Source organism: Leptonychotes weddellii, chromosome 15, assembly GCF_054177405.1.
Source record: "Leptonychotes weddellii isolate Sample4059 chromosome 15, ASM5417740v2, whole genome shotgun sequence".
Classification (NCBI taxonomy): Eukaryota; Metazoa; Chordata; class Mammalia; order Carnivora; family Phocidae; genus Leptonychotes; species Leptonychotes weddellii.
The window spans coordinates 30,395,730-30,410,883 of NC_138383.1; the positions used below are offsets into that span (position 1 = coordinate 30,395,730).

At 41.2% G+C, this 15,154-nt stretch overlaps 1 protein-coding gene across 2 annotated transcripts in view; it reads left to right on the top strand.

The window, feature by feature from the left end:
- The first annotated feature begins 2,882 nt into the window (after positions 1-2,882).
- The window catches only part of PPM1D (protein phosphatase, Mg2+/Mn2+ dependent 1D), a 27,744-nt gene continuing 15,472 nt past the window's right edge, over positions 2,883-15,154 (top strand). Inside the window, exon 1 of one of the 2 annotated variants that reach the window (XM_081806057.1) lies at positions 2,883-3,563. In XM_081806057.1, coding sequence (XP_081662183.1) covers positions 3,092-3,563 — 472 coding nt within the window. In that variant the 5' untranslated portion in view covers positions 2,883-3,091. The remainder of the gene's footprint in view (positions 3,564-15,154) is intronic. The other variant, XM_081806056.1, reaches the window with a different exon arrangement.

A 15,154-nucleotide genomic window follows, 5' to 3' on the forward strand; every position in this document is an offset into this window, starting at 1 on the left:
AACATAACAATAAAAAATTAAAAAAAAAAGAAGTGATGGTTTTACTAGTTACCAAGTTTCAAGAAGGAAACAGTGGTTCTATTTGCTTCTTCATTTGGAGCAGAGTCAATAGAAATAGAGAAGTCTGGTTATGTCACAAAAACGGTCTTAAAAGAATGATGGGGATGGTTGCTGTTTGGAATAGGTTTAGGAGAAATTACAAGGTAGGAATTAGAAGTAGAATTTAGATAGAGACAACTCTTTCAAAAAAATCTTCCTGCGAAGAGGTGCAGAGAAATGGGGTAGTGTTAGGGGGTCAGGTAGTTTTTGCGGTTGTTGTTGTTGTTAATTAAAACAGAAATCAGAACATGTCTGTGTGCAGATGGAAATGACCCCATAGAAAAGGAAAAACTGACGAGGTAGGAGCAAGAAAAGATAAATGGTGGAGTAAAGCTCTGGAGGAGAGAAGAGAAAGGATCTGGAATACAAATGGAGGGTTTACCTTTAACGGTAACAAGGCCACTTCATGAAGAGGAAAATGAGAAACTGAGAAGCCAGGGTGTTGAATGGAAAATGTGGATATCATTTTGAAAAAGTGGCTGAGAAGTGACAAAAATAGTGGAAGAAAGGAAGACAGTGAACCATGAACAAATAAAGTAGTTCCTAGGGATCAGTAGGTGATGACATCTTGGTGTAGTAGCAGTTAGCAATAACTTTAAAAGAGCTTGGGTTTTAATTTTTTTTTTAAAGATTTTTTTTTTAAATTTATTTGAGAGAGAGAGAATGAAAGAGAGAGAGCACGAGAGGGGAAAGGGTCAGAGGGAGAAGCAGACTCCCCGCTGAGCGGGGAGCCTGACGCAGGGCTCGATCCACGGACTCCAGGATCATGACGTGAGCCGAAGGCAGTCGCTTAACCAACTGAGCCACCCAGGCGCCCCCAAAGAGCTTGGGTTTTTGAAGGACAAAAAAAGAAATGATTTGGAGGCAACATGAAGAGCAGGTTTGAAGGTAAGAATAACTGTGAGAAGTAAAACAATCTCTACTTGGAAAGTTGCAAGAAGGTAGTTTTACCAGGTGATAAACCAGTTTTCAGTTGGAACAGGAAGTTGATGGGAACATTTAGAGAAGAGGTGAAGAATAGAGGGGAAATGGCTGTTAACAGATGTTGAAATCTAAAGTGTGGAGTGAAATGGTTAGAATGGTTGGTGAAAAGTAGACACCGAATCAGATTAATAGAAGTAGAGGGTAGCATGGAGATGCTAATCAGGGTAATGGTGTATGACTTGGAGACTACTGGTTGTGATTGAGTGAAAAGGCTTATAAAGCATGGTGGAATTATCTTTTTTTGTAATCTCTAGGGAGCGAGGGAAGGTGGTAAACTGTTGAAGATGAATAATATAGAGCTACGCAAACTGTTCTCTCTTGCAGGTCTTGTGGTTTGGAGGCTACTGGATTAGAATTGATAATTTTTCATTTAGGATTTTTGCATTTACAGTTTTGCATTTGTTACAGTTACAAAATAAAAACCCAAGCTCTATAGTCTATAGATTTCCTTCTAGGGTTAATGATTGTTAGGTTTGGTAACTGGATTGTGATCATCTTTCAAAACAAGCTGGGACTTTTTCCAAGTATTTTCACTTTGAAACTATCTGGTCTAATGTATTTTGATGTAGGGGCTTACCTTTGACTACTTTCATTTTCTACATAAATGTAATTTTATGTAATTCAGATTTTCTACATTTTGAGCTGATTTGGTTATTCATATTTTTATTGGTTCAAAGAGTTTTTCTATTTGTACTTCTTGTGCTTTTTTTTTTTTTGGTGCCAATAGTTGGATGAACGTTTTCCTCACTCCTATTTCTGTATTAGTATCATCCATTTGAGTCTCTCAAAAACTGTACAGGAAAGGGCACACCGGAGAATTAATGGTGAAGTGGCTAAAACCGGAAAAAGTGAGATTTTTTTTAAAGTGAACTTTAAACTGATCCACTGCAAGGAGGTTTGCTGCCGAGAACATACTAACCTGCCTACTCTGAGGCTTCATTTGTGGAAATCGGCGCAAAGGTTTCAGTGCTTAGAATACAGCGTACTGGGCGAAGTTGTGGGAACATAACCAGAGCACCAGAGCGCTTGGCAGTTTCCGTAAACTATTTTCAAGTGATAACTTGAAGTGAAACCACCAAAGGAGTAAAATGCTTACCCAGGGCTCGTTGGAAAAAGTACTAGGCTTAACAAAAGCTGAAAAGATCTATTTAAAATTAGTTAAAATATAACCCTTTTAAGTCTCCGACATACCTAGTTATGTGAAACAAGACTGTTCAGCGGATGGTGGAAATTTTCCTAAGTTTCCTTAACAACACAAACTGGATTGCTTGCCTCAACTCCCAGTCGGATACATCCCACCCAAATCCAGTTCAAGAGTGCCACACTTTTTCCAGCCTGTTCACAAACGACCTTCCGAAGTGAGGTTTCCCGCCATTTCACTTCAAGGAATGGATGGTCTCCTTCCCGCCCCCCGAGCCCCGAGCCTCGATCCTACGCGGCTATCCCCGCAAGGCGAGCAGCGTAACGCCAAGGGCAGTAGGCTGCATTACGATCCCGGCGGCCGAGCCCAAAAGGTGACAACCCGAGTTGCTCGGTAAGTGCTCTGCGTACGACGAAAACCCGGAGCGAAAACACCCAAATCGAAACAGACAGCCAAGCCGGGCGCCCACGGGCCCAGCGCCCGCGCCGGAGGACGAAGCGCAGCGGTTCCTGGGAGGAGCGAGGGTTGGGGGCGGAGGGCGAGCTTGCTCCAACTCGACTCCGGATTGGTCGGGTCCAGAGAGCCGAGTGACGACAGCCGGGGAGAACGTCTGATTTGTGTGGTGGGCGCGGGGAGGCGGGGAAGCGCATTGCGCAGGCGCAGCTGCTCGGCTCTTCTCGCCCTAGTGCTCCGGCCCAGCTCTCGCGGACAAGTCCCGACATCGCGCGCCCCCCCTCCGGGACCGCCCCCTCCCCCCTCTCGGCGTCGTCGAAGATAAACAATAGTTGGCCGGCGGGCGCGGAGTGTGTCTCCCGCCGCCGGATTCGGCGGGCTGCGTGGGACCGGCGGGATCCCAGCCAGCCGGCCATGGCGGGGCTGTACTCGCTGGGAGTGAGCGTCTTCTCCGACCAGGGCGGGAGGAAGTACATGGAGGACGTTACTCAAATTGTGGTGGAGCCCGAGCCGACGGCTGAAGAAAAGCCCTGGCCGCGGCGGTCGCTCTCTCAGCCATCGCTTCCGCAGCCGTCACCGCCGGCTCTTGCTGGCAGCGAAGTCGCGGGGAAGGGCCCAGCGGTGGCAGACCGAGAGGCTCGCGACCCTCCCCCGGACGCCGCGGCCTCGCCAGCTCCCGGTCGCTGCTGCCGCCGCCGTTCCTCAGTGGCATTTTTCGCTGTGTGCGACGGGCACGGCGGGCGGGAGGCGGCACAGTTTGCCCGGGAGCATTTGTGGGGTTTCATCAAGAAGCAGAAGGGATTCACCTCGTCCGAGCCGGCGAAGGTTTGCGCTGCCATCCGCAAAGGCTTCCTCGCTTGTCACCTCGCCATGTGGAAAAAACTGGGTAAGTTCGCTGCTTGTCTGCCGCCCGCCTCTTTTTCGGGCAGTTGAGGGCTTTTCTCAGAGCGCCAGCACCGCGTGGGCCCCCGGCTCCGAGAGCGCTACAAAGTGCACACTGGTGGAAGTGAAGTGTCCCCTCGGTCCGGTAGCGCTTTCCAGGGTGGAAGGACCGGCCAAAGTGGCGCTGGGAGAGATCGGATCGCAGTATCCCGCAGCCGCCCCGCGTCTAATTTCCACCCGGCCAGAGTCCGGGGAACCGGTCCTCTCCCGGCTTCACTTTGGAGGCAGGCTGAGAATACGTGTTTGAAACCTGGCGCCAGATTTTGGCCAAAAGATGAATTCAGAGCACTTGGTACCTGAGTCCCACGCAAAGGAAGCCGGAGACGGCAGAAATGAGAGTGTTCCCTTAGAATCTGTCATAATTTTGCTCTTGCAGGACTTGTCCCTGTCGGGTTGCCTCCTGCCGGTGGTGTCAGGTCACCAAATTGACCCCCGGTGGCTGGTAGTTAAAGTATACTGTAGACTAGTTTAAGAAGGTCAAAGGTAATCATCCAGCGACTTAAAAGTCTTGGGGAGGAAATCGGTTGTGTTGATCATAAAATGGTTTTAGGATCTTTATGCTTGTACTGCTTATGAAAAACAAAAGCGAGGAATGCGTTGTTACGTCTTAAACTGGCCCCACGTTAGGGGTGTGTGTTAAATTGTACTAGGGCTTTTTTTTTTTTTAGTTACCTTAGCTAATTGCTGTCAGATAGTTCTCACCAGTTACTAGTTTAAAGTTGTAACTGCCCGTCAAAGTAACAAGAGAAAAAAAATTACTGATACATTAAAAGGAAATAGCTTACTTTCTAAAAAATTCGGTGTAGTTGTAGTTTCATCTAAACTTTAGTTTTCTAAAGCATCCAGTGTTTCTGTACCCAACATGTGTTATTATACAGACTTACAGCTGCTTACGCATTGCTCTGTATGAATGGCATGAATCTTTTCTAGAGAAAAGATAATAACTTCTGTCATTTTAAAAAAATCCTCTTGTTTAATGGTACCATAATGTTGCTTTATTTTTGGCAGAGGGACAGAGAGAGAAGAGTGTAAAGATTGGTCAAATAGAGAACATTTTTAAAAAAGGTATTGTCATAGAATTGTAGGCTAGCTTCTTTCAAAGTCTGTTTTCTATTTGCCTGGCTTTCTGCCAAAAATTGTTTGATTGACTCATAAAACAACCAGTCCTCCTGTCAGAGGCGTTTCCCATCCAATCCCAGAGGCCCCTATTACTTGTTTTGTTTTTGTGTAGGCAGAGCAGAGCTGAAAGCACTGCAGTATATTCCAGAAATATGTCATTTCATTGCCTGCAGGGCAACCAGGAGTGGACACCAAGGTAACAAGATAGAGGAAGATTAGACACAAAGAACTATTAAGAGTCCTGTTTATTTTGCAGTACACTTGGAGCAGCATGAATTTGCCATATATATATTTGAGCTAAAAGGATAAAGCATAAACCCTGTTACTTGAGCATTTTTTAATAAGGCAGGGAGTGTGCCGTCAAATGCGAATGTGTTGGTTTTTTTTTTTTTTTACATACACGTGCTTTTTGAGTCAAACTTTCACTCCTATGAGGCATGGTTTAGAGCCTTATATACCAAATATTCAAGTTTGCTTTGTTCCACAGCTAAGCCTTGTACTCCATCCTCAAAACTTAAATTAAAAAAAAAATGCTGAGTGTAAAAAAATGCTGAGTATATGAAAGTCTTGACACAGGAGATGCAGGTTTTTTTTTTTTTTTTTTAAAGATTTTATTTATTTGACAGTGAGAGAGGGAACACAAGCAGGGGGAGTGGGAGAGGGAGAAGCAGGCTTCCCGCTAAGCAGGAGCCCGATGCGGGCTCGATCCCAGGACCCTGGGATCATGACCTGAGCCGAAGGCAGACGCCTAACGGCTGAGCCACCCAGGTGCCCCAGGAGATGCAAGTTTTTAAGAAAAATTGTACTTCAGTCCCAAATTCATGGGTGGCTCCTCAATTTCTATAAAATAAACTCTGCAGTTTGTAATCTACAGGTCAAGCCCTTTCCACTCCAACTTTAGACTCCCTATTCGATTTTATCTGTTACTCACATTTCTAACACATTAGTCTACTCACTTTTTTCCCAGGGCATGTTGGAATACCACATTTTCTTGAATTTTCCCCCAAAAAAGAAAACGGAAAAATAAACTCCTCAATCTCTAAGTCTGTGTGTTTTCTTCTGTGAAGACTTCTGTTTTTTTTTGGAATTAAGCATCCTTTGTTTCTACTTTTTAGTGCTTATTAGGTTATAGCAGTGCTTCTCAAACTTTTTGTTCTTAGAACCCTTTTTACTCTTAAATGATTGAGGACCCCAAAGAGCTTTTGTTTATATGGGCTACATCTGTCATATTTACTCTGTGAGAAATTGAAACTGAGGAAAGTTTAAAAGTATTTATTAATCTAGGGTACCTGGGTGGCTCAGTCATTAGGCATCTGCCTTTGGCTCAGGTCGTGATCCCAGCGTCCTGGGATCGAGTCTCACATCAGGCTCCTTGCTCTTCGGGGACCCTGCTTCTGCCTCTCCCACTCCTCCTGCTTGTGTTCCTGCTCTCACTCTCTCTCTCTGTCAAATAAATAAATAAGTAAATCTTTTAAAAAAATACTAATCTAGGGCGCCTGGGTGGCTCAGTTGGTTAAGCGACTGCCTTCAGCTCAGGTCATGATCCTGGAGTTCCGGGATCGAGTCCCGCATCGGACTCCCTGCTCAGCGGGGGGTCTGCTTCTCCCTCTGACCCTCCTCCCTCTCATGCTCTCTCTCTCAAATAAATAAAATCTTAAAAAAAAAAACTAATCTATTAAAAATAAACTAAATATATGTTAATATATTTAAGTGAATATGCTATTCATAATTCATTATATCTATTCAATAAATACTTATTATTAATATAATTTAAATGAAAAGTCACTTCTGAAATACTGAAATAAATATTCTCATAACTGCTTCTGCATTCCATCTTTTGTGCTGTGTTGTTTGGTTGAAGTATATAAACAAGGCAGCCTCACATGTATAGTAGGAAAAGGGAGGAATAGTTTAGTAGTGTTTTCAGATAATTCTGGATATTCTACACCAAAGTGATCGTTTCTTAAGGTTAGTAAAAATGGAATCTGAAACCTTATCATAGGACTTTTTATAGTTTTACATTAAAATCCATTGGTCTGTCTTGCGCTTTTTAAAAAGATTTATTTACTTATTTTTTTATTTGAGAGTGAGAGAGCACAGAGGGGAGCAGAGGGAGAAGCAGACTCCCCGCTTGAGCCCGATGTGGGGCTGGATCCCAGCACCCTGGGATCGTGACTTGAGCTGAAGGCAGGCGCGTAACTGACAGGGCCACCCAGGTGCCCCTGTCTTGCACTTTGAATGAATCCTTTACCCATGTGTAATTTATGACATGGTACATTAGTCATTTGGAAAATAATATTTCACTGAATTATGGAGATCTTCTAAATATTGATGTATTTTATTATGCAATATGAAACCATCACATTTGTTAATATTTCTGATCTCATCAGAAAAGTCTTAAGATTGGGAAGCTATCAAGTTCACTGTAGTGGATACTCATTTTCCAAATGTAAGTTTTTAAGCAGCAGTTAGAAATTTATCACTGGCAACAGATACTGTCAGTTGCTTTTCTTTCTTCTTTTTTTTAAAGAGATTTTTGTTTGTTTTAAGATTTTTTTTATTTATTTGACAGAGAACACAAGGGGGGGCGGGGGAGAGCAGCAGTCAGAGGGAGAGGGAGAAGCAGGCTCTCCGCTGAGCAGGGAGTCCAATGTGGGACTCAATCCCAGGACCCTGGGATCATGACCCGAGCCCAAGGCAGACACTTAACTGATTGAGCCACCCAGGCACCCCATCAGTTCTTTTTCTTGAAGAGAGAGTCTCACTTTGTTTATTTTGAAGAAAATGTATGCCAGATGCCTAAATCTTACTATCATTCTTCCAAGTAAAAATGATGGTCCATGAAAAATGGGGTTAGTTAATTCACAGAGTCAGAAGTACTTTTCCTCTAGATAGCCATACTGTTCAACAGAAGCCTGTTGTACATACTTCCCTTTTTGTCATACAGAATATAAAAAGATGTGTATTCATGGGTGGAGGCTTAATAAAATTAATTTTTATTGCAACATCAAGCACATTCTTAAGTAAAATTGGTTTGCCTTTTTTAAACTGCAAGTAGGGGCGCCTGGGTGGCTCAGTTGGTTAAGCCACTGCCTTCGGCTCAGGTCATGATCCTGGAGTCCTGGGATCGAGTCCCGCATCGGATTCCCTGCTCAGCAGGGAGTCTGCTTCTCCCTCTGACCCTCCCCCTTCTCATGCTCTCTCTCTCTCTCTCATTCTCTCTCTCAAATAAATAAATAAAATCTTCAAAAAAAAAATAAAAAAATAAACCCAAATAAACTGCAAGTAGGTGGCTATGGAGAATACAGTGACTGCTAGCTCAGTTTGGTGTCACTGCCTTGATTCCTGCTAAAACCAGCAGTTTTACCACTGTTTTTGAACCACCAGTGAAAAGGGCAAATAAACTCTTAGAGTTTATATGAAAGTAATTTTGGCTTTGTGAAATTACTGTAAAGATCACACAGACCACTGTGAGATAATCATTATGTTTTATCTGCCTCTCAGATAAATCTTGAGGTCTTTGGTGTGGGGGGGTGCCTTATATACTTTATAATTAATCTATTATAGCTGACTCCTTGCTCAAAGTAGCTGCTAGTTTAGTTGAATTTCTGTGGGTGAAATGATTGTCTTTTTACTTTTATTTTCTAATTAAAATAATTTTCCCCCTTTAAAAGGTGTGGTAAAATACACATAAGATTTACCATTTTAGCCAATTTTATGTGTACAATTCAGTGGTATTAAGTACACTCACAGTATTGTGCACCCATCACCACTGTCCATTTTCAGAATTTGTTCATCATCCCATACAGAAACTCTGTAATCATTAAATGGTAATTCCCCATTACCCTCTTCCCCAGCCCCTGGTAACCTCTGTTTTACTTTATGTCACTATGAATTTGCCTATTCTAGGTACCTCATATAACTGGAATCATACAATATTTGTCCTTTTGTGTTTTATTTGACTTAGCATACTGTCTTTAAGTTTCATCCAAATTATAGCATGTATCAGAATTTTTTCCTTTTTAATGGTGAGTAATATTCTATCCTTTGTGTATACGACATTTTGTTTATCCATTCATCTGTTGATGGACATTTGGGTGGTTTCCACCTTTGGCTAGTGTGAAAAATGCTGCTGTGTACAAAGGTATGTAAGTGCTTGAATCTGTTTTCAGTTCTTTTGGGTAGAAACCCTAGAAGTGGAATTAAAGTCCTTTTTTTTCATGTTTTCTTATTTTTTGATCTCAAGTTATAGTATGGGCCTAGTTTATGTATATTCACATGTATGGATTTACTGTTCTTGTGTTAATGTTTGCCTTCTCAGAAATAATGTTTTAAAGTTTGTGCTTTTTTTAGGTTTGTTCATTTGAAATAATGTTCTTTTTGCCTCTTTCTTTCGATAGTTCAGAGAAAGTAGTGAACAAATTGCAGTTTTAATTCCTGTGTATTGGGAATTATGATTTACTTATGTTATCAAGAGAGCCTCTGGAAAGATAACAGTATGTTGTTGAAATAAATGTGATCTCTGATTTGATTATGGGAAATCTACCACAGTATTTGTAGAGGAAGATGGAATATGGAATTTTTTTTGAGGGACTGTTATTTACTTCCCCTTTGTTTTGATTTTCAGTATTATTGAACAGTATCAATATTTCAGAAATTGCAAGAGAGAGGGGGTGTGTTTGTGTGTGTGTGTGTGAGTGTGTGTGGCATACGCGCATTACTTTTGCTGGTTTAAAATGATTCCAAAATAACAAAATGTAGGTGATAAATATGTCTAAAAAGATTTTTTAAATTTTTCTTTTTTTTAATTATGTTTTAATTTTAATTCCAGTATAGCTAAAATAAAGTGGAAGTTTTGTTACCTTAGTGTGACTGAGGATCAGAGCATTTACTTTAAAGAATATGACCAAAAGAATTATGAAGGGCTGGTCTTTTTTTTTTTTTTTTAAAGATTTTATTTATTTATTTGAGAGAGAGAATGAGAGACAGAGAGCATGAGAGGGGGGAGGGTCAGAGGGAGAAGCAGACTCCCTGCTGAGCCGGGAGCCCGATGTGGGACTCGATCCCGGGACTCCAGGATCATGACCTGAGCTGAAGGCAGTCGCTTAACCAACTGAGCCACCCAGGCGCCCTGAAGGGCTGGTCTTAACCTAAATTGTTGGTTATAGGTTTGGCAGGTAGTTTTTGTTACCTTAAAATTTAGAGATACTGAAACAGAAAGAAAATGGGAGGGGTAGAGGGAAAGACAAGGGAGAGTGAGATAGAACTAAATTTGAAGAAGGGTTCTCTTAAATCAAGAGAATTTTAAACCTGTATATTTTAGTTTGGTATTTCTCAGTTTTTATTTTCAAGGACTTTCACCCTCTCACACATCACACGTTTGAAAGAGTTTGCCATATTTTTCAAGTACTGATTTTTTTCTATTTTTGTTAATCATTTTTTACTTTTGATCAGTATTAGATAATCTGTTATCACATGTTGCATATATCAATAGTTCATTCCTTTTTATTACTGAGTAGTATTCCATTGTATAGATACACTACAATTTGTTTATCCATTCACCTGTTGATGGGCATTTGGGTTGTCTGCAGTTTTGGCTGTTACAAATAAAGCTGATGTAAAGTTTTTCTTTACAGTAGAAGGCCACTAATAAATGTAGAAAGAATGATAGGATTTTAGAAAATCATATTTAGTAACCATCATAATAATGATTCAGTCAAGAAACATTAGCGAATGCTAAAACTAGTGGGTGAAAATTTGAGGAACAGAATTATATGTTAGTTTTTTTTTTTTTAAGATTTTATTTATTTAGGGCACCTGGGTGGCTCAGTTGGTTAAGCGACTGCCTTCGGCTCAGGTCATGATCCTGGAGTCTCGGGATCGAGTCCCGCATCGGGCTCCCTGCTCGGCAAGGAGTCTGCTTCTCCCTCTGACCCTCCTCCCTCTCGTGCTCTCTGTCTCTCATTCTCTCTGTCTCAAATAAATAAATAAAATCTTAAAAAAAAAAAAAAAGATTTTATTTATTTATTTAATTAACAGAGAGAGAGCGCGCCAGCGTGAGAGGGAACACAAGGAGGGGTGTGGGAGAGGGAAAAGCAGACTTCCCTCCGAGCCGGGAGCCTGATGCAGGGCTCTATCCCAGGACCCTGGGATCGTGACCTGAGCTGAAGGCAGTCACTTTAACCAACTGAGCCACCCAGGCGCCCCTATATGTTAGTTTCTTATTGGGTACCTTAAAACAACAGAAATTTATTCTTCATGGTTCTGGAGGCCAGAACTCTGACATCAAGGTGTTAGCCTCTGTTTTGGAGGCTCTGAGGGAGAATCTCTTCCATGCTCTCTCTCTTAGCTTCTGGTGGCTGCCAGCAATACTTGCATTTCTTGGCTTGTAGATGTATTACCTAGTCTCCACTGTCTTAATATCACCTCCTCTGTGTCTTCTCCCCTTCTCTCTCTTTTTTTTTTTTTTTTTTGCATTTTATTTATTTTTTTATTGTTATGTTACTCCCCTTCTCTTCTAAGGACACCTGATTTTGGATTTAGGGCCCACTCTAATCCAGGATGATCTCTTCTTAAGATCTTTAACCTAATTACATCCGCAGAGACCCTTTTCCCGAATAAGGTCACATTCACAGGTTCTGGGTGGGCCTGTCTTTCATGGGGGTGGGGGGACCATTCAACCCACTACAAGGATTTTTATATTATCTGAGATTATCTTCCCACAAATACTTTTAATTACAAGGGGAAAAAGATTATAGTGGAGAAACCTGGTAGATACCACCTTAATCAAATGACCAAAGGTAGCATCATTTTTAATGGATAAATTGAAATTGTATACCACCTGCAATAAAAAGATCATATTTTACACTTCTGTGATATTCCTTCCAAAAATGCATAATCTGAATACAAACATGAGGAAACATGAAACAAATCCAAATGGAGGATATTCTTAAAATGATTGGTATAGTACTCTTAAAAAAGCATCAAGGAAACAGAGGAATTGTTACAAATTGAAAGACTAAAGAGATATGAGTAAATATAATAAAGTGGTCCTGAATTTTATCCTTTCATTTTAAAGCATATTATTAGGATAATTGATAAAAATTTGAATGAGATCTGTAGATTTGATGTAGATTTCTTTTTTTTTTTAAGATTTTATTTATTTATTTGACAGAGAGCAAGAGCAGGAACACAAGCAGGGGGAGTGGGAGAGGGAGAAGCAGGCCTCCTGCTGGGAGCCCGATGCGGGGCTCGATCCCAGGACCCCGGGATCATGACCTGAGCCGAAGGCAGACACTTAACGACTGTGCCACCCAGGCGCCCCAGATTAGATGTAGATTTCTGATATTGATGGTTGACTGTGGACATGTAGAATGCCCTTGTTTATAGGAATTAGATAATGTAATTGTATTTGGGATTGTAGCATATCTTGTTGGTCATTTAGTCTCTATCAATTCAAGAAAAAGTAATTCTTTGAATTATTCATGCAAAAAAGAAAAGGCAAACCTGAAGTAACAGGTCTCAGAAGTTCAGAAATCTGAGTATCTCCAGGAATTTAGGTAGCGGTTTCATCAGGGCCGTGCTGCTACATGCATACCAGATAGCCAAGGTTATATTTATTTGTTTCACTAAAGAGGATAAATCAGAAACTGCAGCTGTATTTAGGGTCACCATTTGAATATAATCCATTGTCATTTTCCAAGAGCAATCAGACTTTCCTCCCCTTTTCTCTTGTTTTAATGGTGACAACCAATTTTTGTGATTCTTTGAGAGATGAAGTAATGCTTTTAGTTTACTATTTTGGAGGAGAGTATCATTAGTGGGGTGCTCCAAAATCTTACACTTGGCCTTTTCTACTATAAAAGACTTCTTGACTTATCAATTAAGAGCTATGAGGGGAAGCTATTCATTGCTGCAGTTATTTGGGGACTAAACTACCTGTGGGATAGGTTTGGGATTCCACTGAGTCTGAGGTGGACTGGACTCAGTCTTCTTTAGTACTTGACCTCCATGAGCCTTAGCTCTGATCAGTGGACTGTGGTTTTGTTTTGTTAGCTCCAGATTTATCTTAGAGCCATCCTTCAGTAGTTACTCAATGATGTATTTCTCTTTCCTCAGTGTATAGCTACATGTGAAAATGGCCACATACCATTTTGAAGATTAACAGTACTCCTTTAATTAAACATGGAAGGTTTTTTGTTTTTTGTTTTGTTTCTTGTTTTGTTTTGTTTTTGGAATCAAATGAGGCCTTGTGAGTGACCATTCTGGAGATCCATTTTTTCTTCTACCCTGTTGTCAGTTAGGTAAGGTACCCTGCCAGTTTTGCTTTGGGTTCTTAACTACTCCTGTCTGATCTGTCACCTCAGGATTCTCCCATCCCCACACAGATCAGGTAACCAATTTTAGTTTTAGCCTCTTTCATTAGTATTCCTTGCCTAGAGGGGAGTCAATAAAATGTGTTTAAAAGATTTTGGTGTTTACCTAATTACTTCCGTAAGCATTTAAGTTGAAGAAAGTCATCTGAATCTTTCTTGGGGATGGATATATGCGATTCATAGGCATGTAATAGATTAATTATTTCCTCTTTTCACTGTTTGTTTTCTAGAGCTGCTGTAACAAAGTTCCAAAAATTGGTTGGCTTAAAACCAAAGAAATCTATTGTCTCAGTTTTGGAGGCCTAAAGTTCAAAATCTAGGTGTTGGCAGGGCCATGCTCTTTCTATACTCAACTCTGAAAGTTCTAAGGGAGACTGTTACCTTGCCTCTTCTAGTTTCTGGTGTTTACAGGCAATCCCTGGCATTCCCTGACTTGTCGATGTGTCATCACTTTAGTACTCTAGTCCAATGGTCATCTTCTTCCTGTGTGTCTTTACATCATCTTCCTTCTGTGTGTTTGTCTTTGTGTTAACATTTTCCCTTATTATAAGAACACCAGTCATATTGGGTCAGGGCCCATCCTAATGACCTTATTTTAACTTGATTACCTCCGTAAAGACCCCTATTTCCAAATAAGGTCACATTCTGAGGTACTGGGTATTAGGATTTTGAATATCTTTTTTTTTTTTAAGGTTAATTCCTTTTTAAAAAAATTTTTTTAGGGGCACCTGGGTGGCTCAGTTGTTAAGCATCTGCCTTCGGCTCAGGTCATGATCCCAGGGTCCTGGGATCGAGCCCCACATCGGGCTTCCTGCTCCGTGGGGAGCCTGCTTCTCCCTCTCCCACTCCCCCTGCTTGTGTTCCCTCTCTCGCTGTGTCTCTGTCAAATAAATAAATAAAATCTTAAAAAAAAAAATTTTTTTTTTATTATGAATATCTTTTCTGAAGGGACACAATTTAATCCATAATCCATCATCCCAAATCATATCAGTCAGTCATAACAAATTTGTTGTTTTTCAGAGTCATATTGCCTCTTAGGCCAGGTTTCAGTCTAGGTTTGCATTAGCTGACCCAGAAAAGTTTTATAACCACAGTTCTAAGCTAGTAGACTGCAGACTATCTGCTTATCTTCCTACTATTACTTTATTGATAAGGCCAGCCTTATCTTACCACTGTATACCATGGGCTGTCTGTTACCATCTGGAATATGAACGAGAGTCCTGATGCCTTCTATCCCTTACTGGTTCCATAACTAATTGACATTTTTCTGAGGGTTAGTGGCCTGCAAGCTATTTGTGATACAAGTTATGTATTACAGTTATTTGGAAGTAACACTAACTTGGTCTACATTAGGAAGGAAAAGAATATGGGAATTTATTGGAGGGACATTGGGTAGGTCACAGAATTAATTGGAAGACTAAACCAGATCTCAGAGTGGACAGAACCTGGTTAGGGTACCTCTGGGCCTCTAGGTGATAGGAACTAGTGGACACTCACTGAAAGGTTTTAGTCTCTGGGATGGATCAGCTCCACAGTTTTCTGGCATTATGCCTTTCTAAGATGCAAATATCTGAAAGAGTCTGACCTGGTTTATTGCCCTCTAGGCTAGGAGCAAGCAAGTTTTTCAGTTGCATTAGAGAAAGACTGCATGCAGTGGAGGTTGTGTACTCCAGAACAAAATTGGGATGCTAGTACTAGGGGGAGGGATGGGGGGGCTGGACAGGTGCACACTATATTTAGTACTATAAATAAGGGCTCAAGTGAAAACCACATAGCTTTATGCTTCATTTGGATTATTCCCTCAGGAAAAAAAAAATTCTCAAAGTTGAATTATTTGTTTAAAGAATGTACATCTTTTGGGCGCCTGGGTGGCTCAGTTGGTTAAGCAACTGCCTTCGGCTCAGGTCATGATCCTGGAGTCCTGGGATCGAGTCCCGCATCGGGCTCCCTGCTCGGCAGGGAGTCTGCTTCTCCCTCTGACCCTCCTCCCTCTCATGCTCTCTGTCTCTCATTCTCTCTGTCTCAAATAAATAAATAAAAT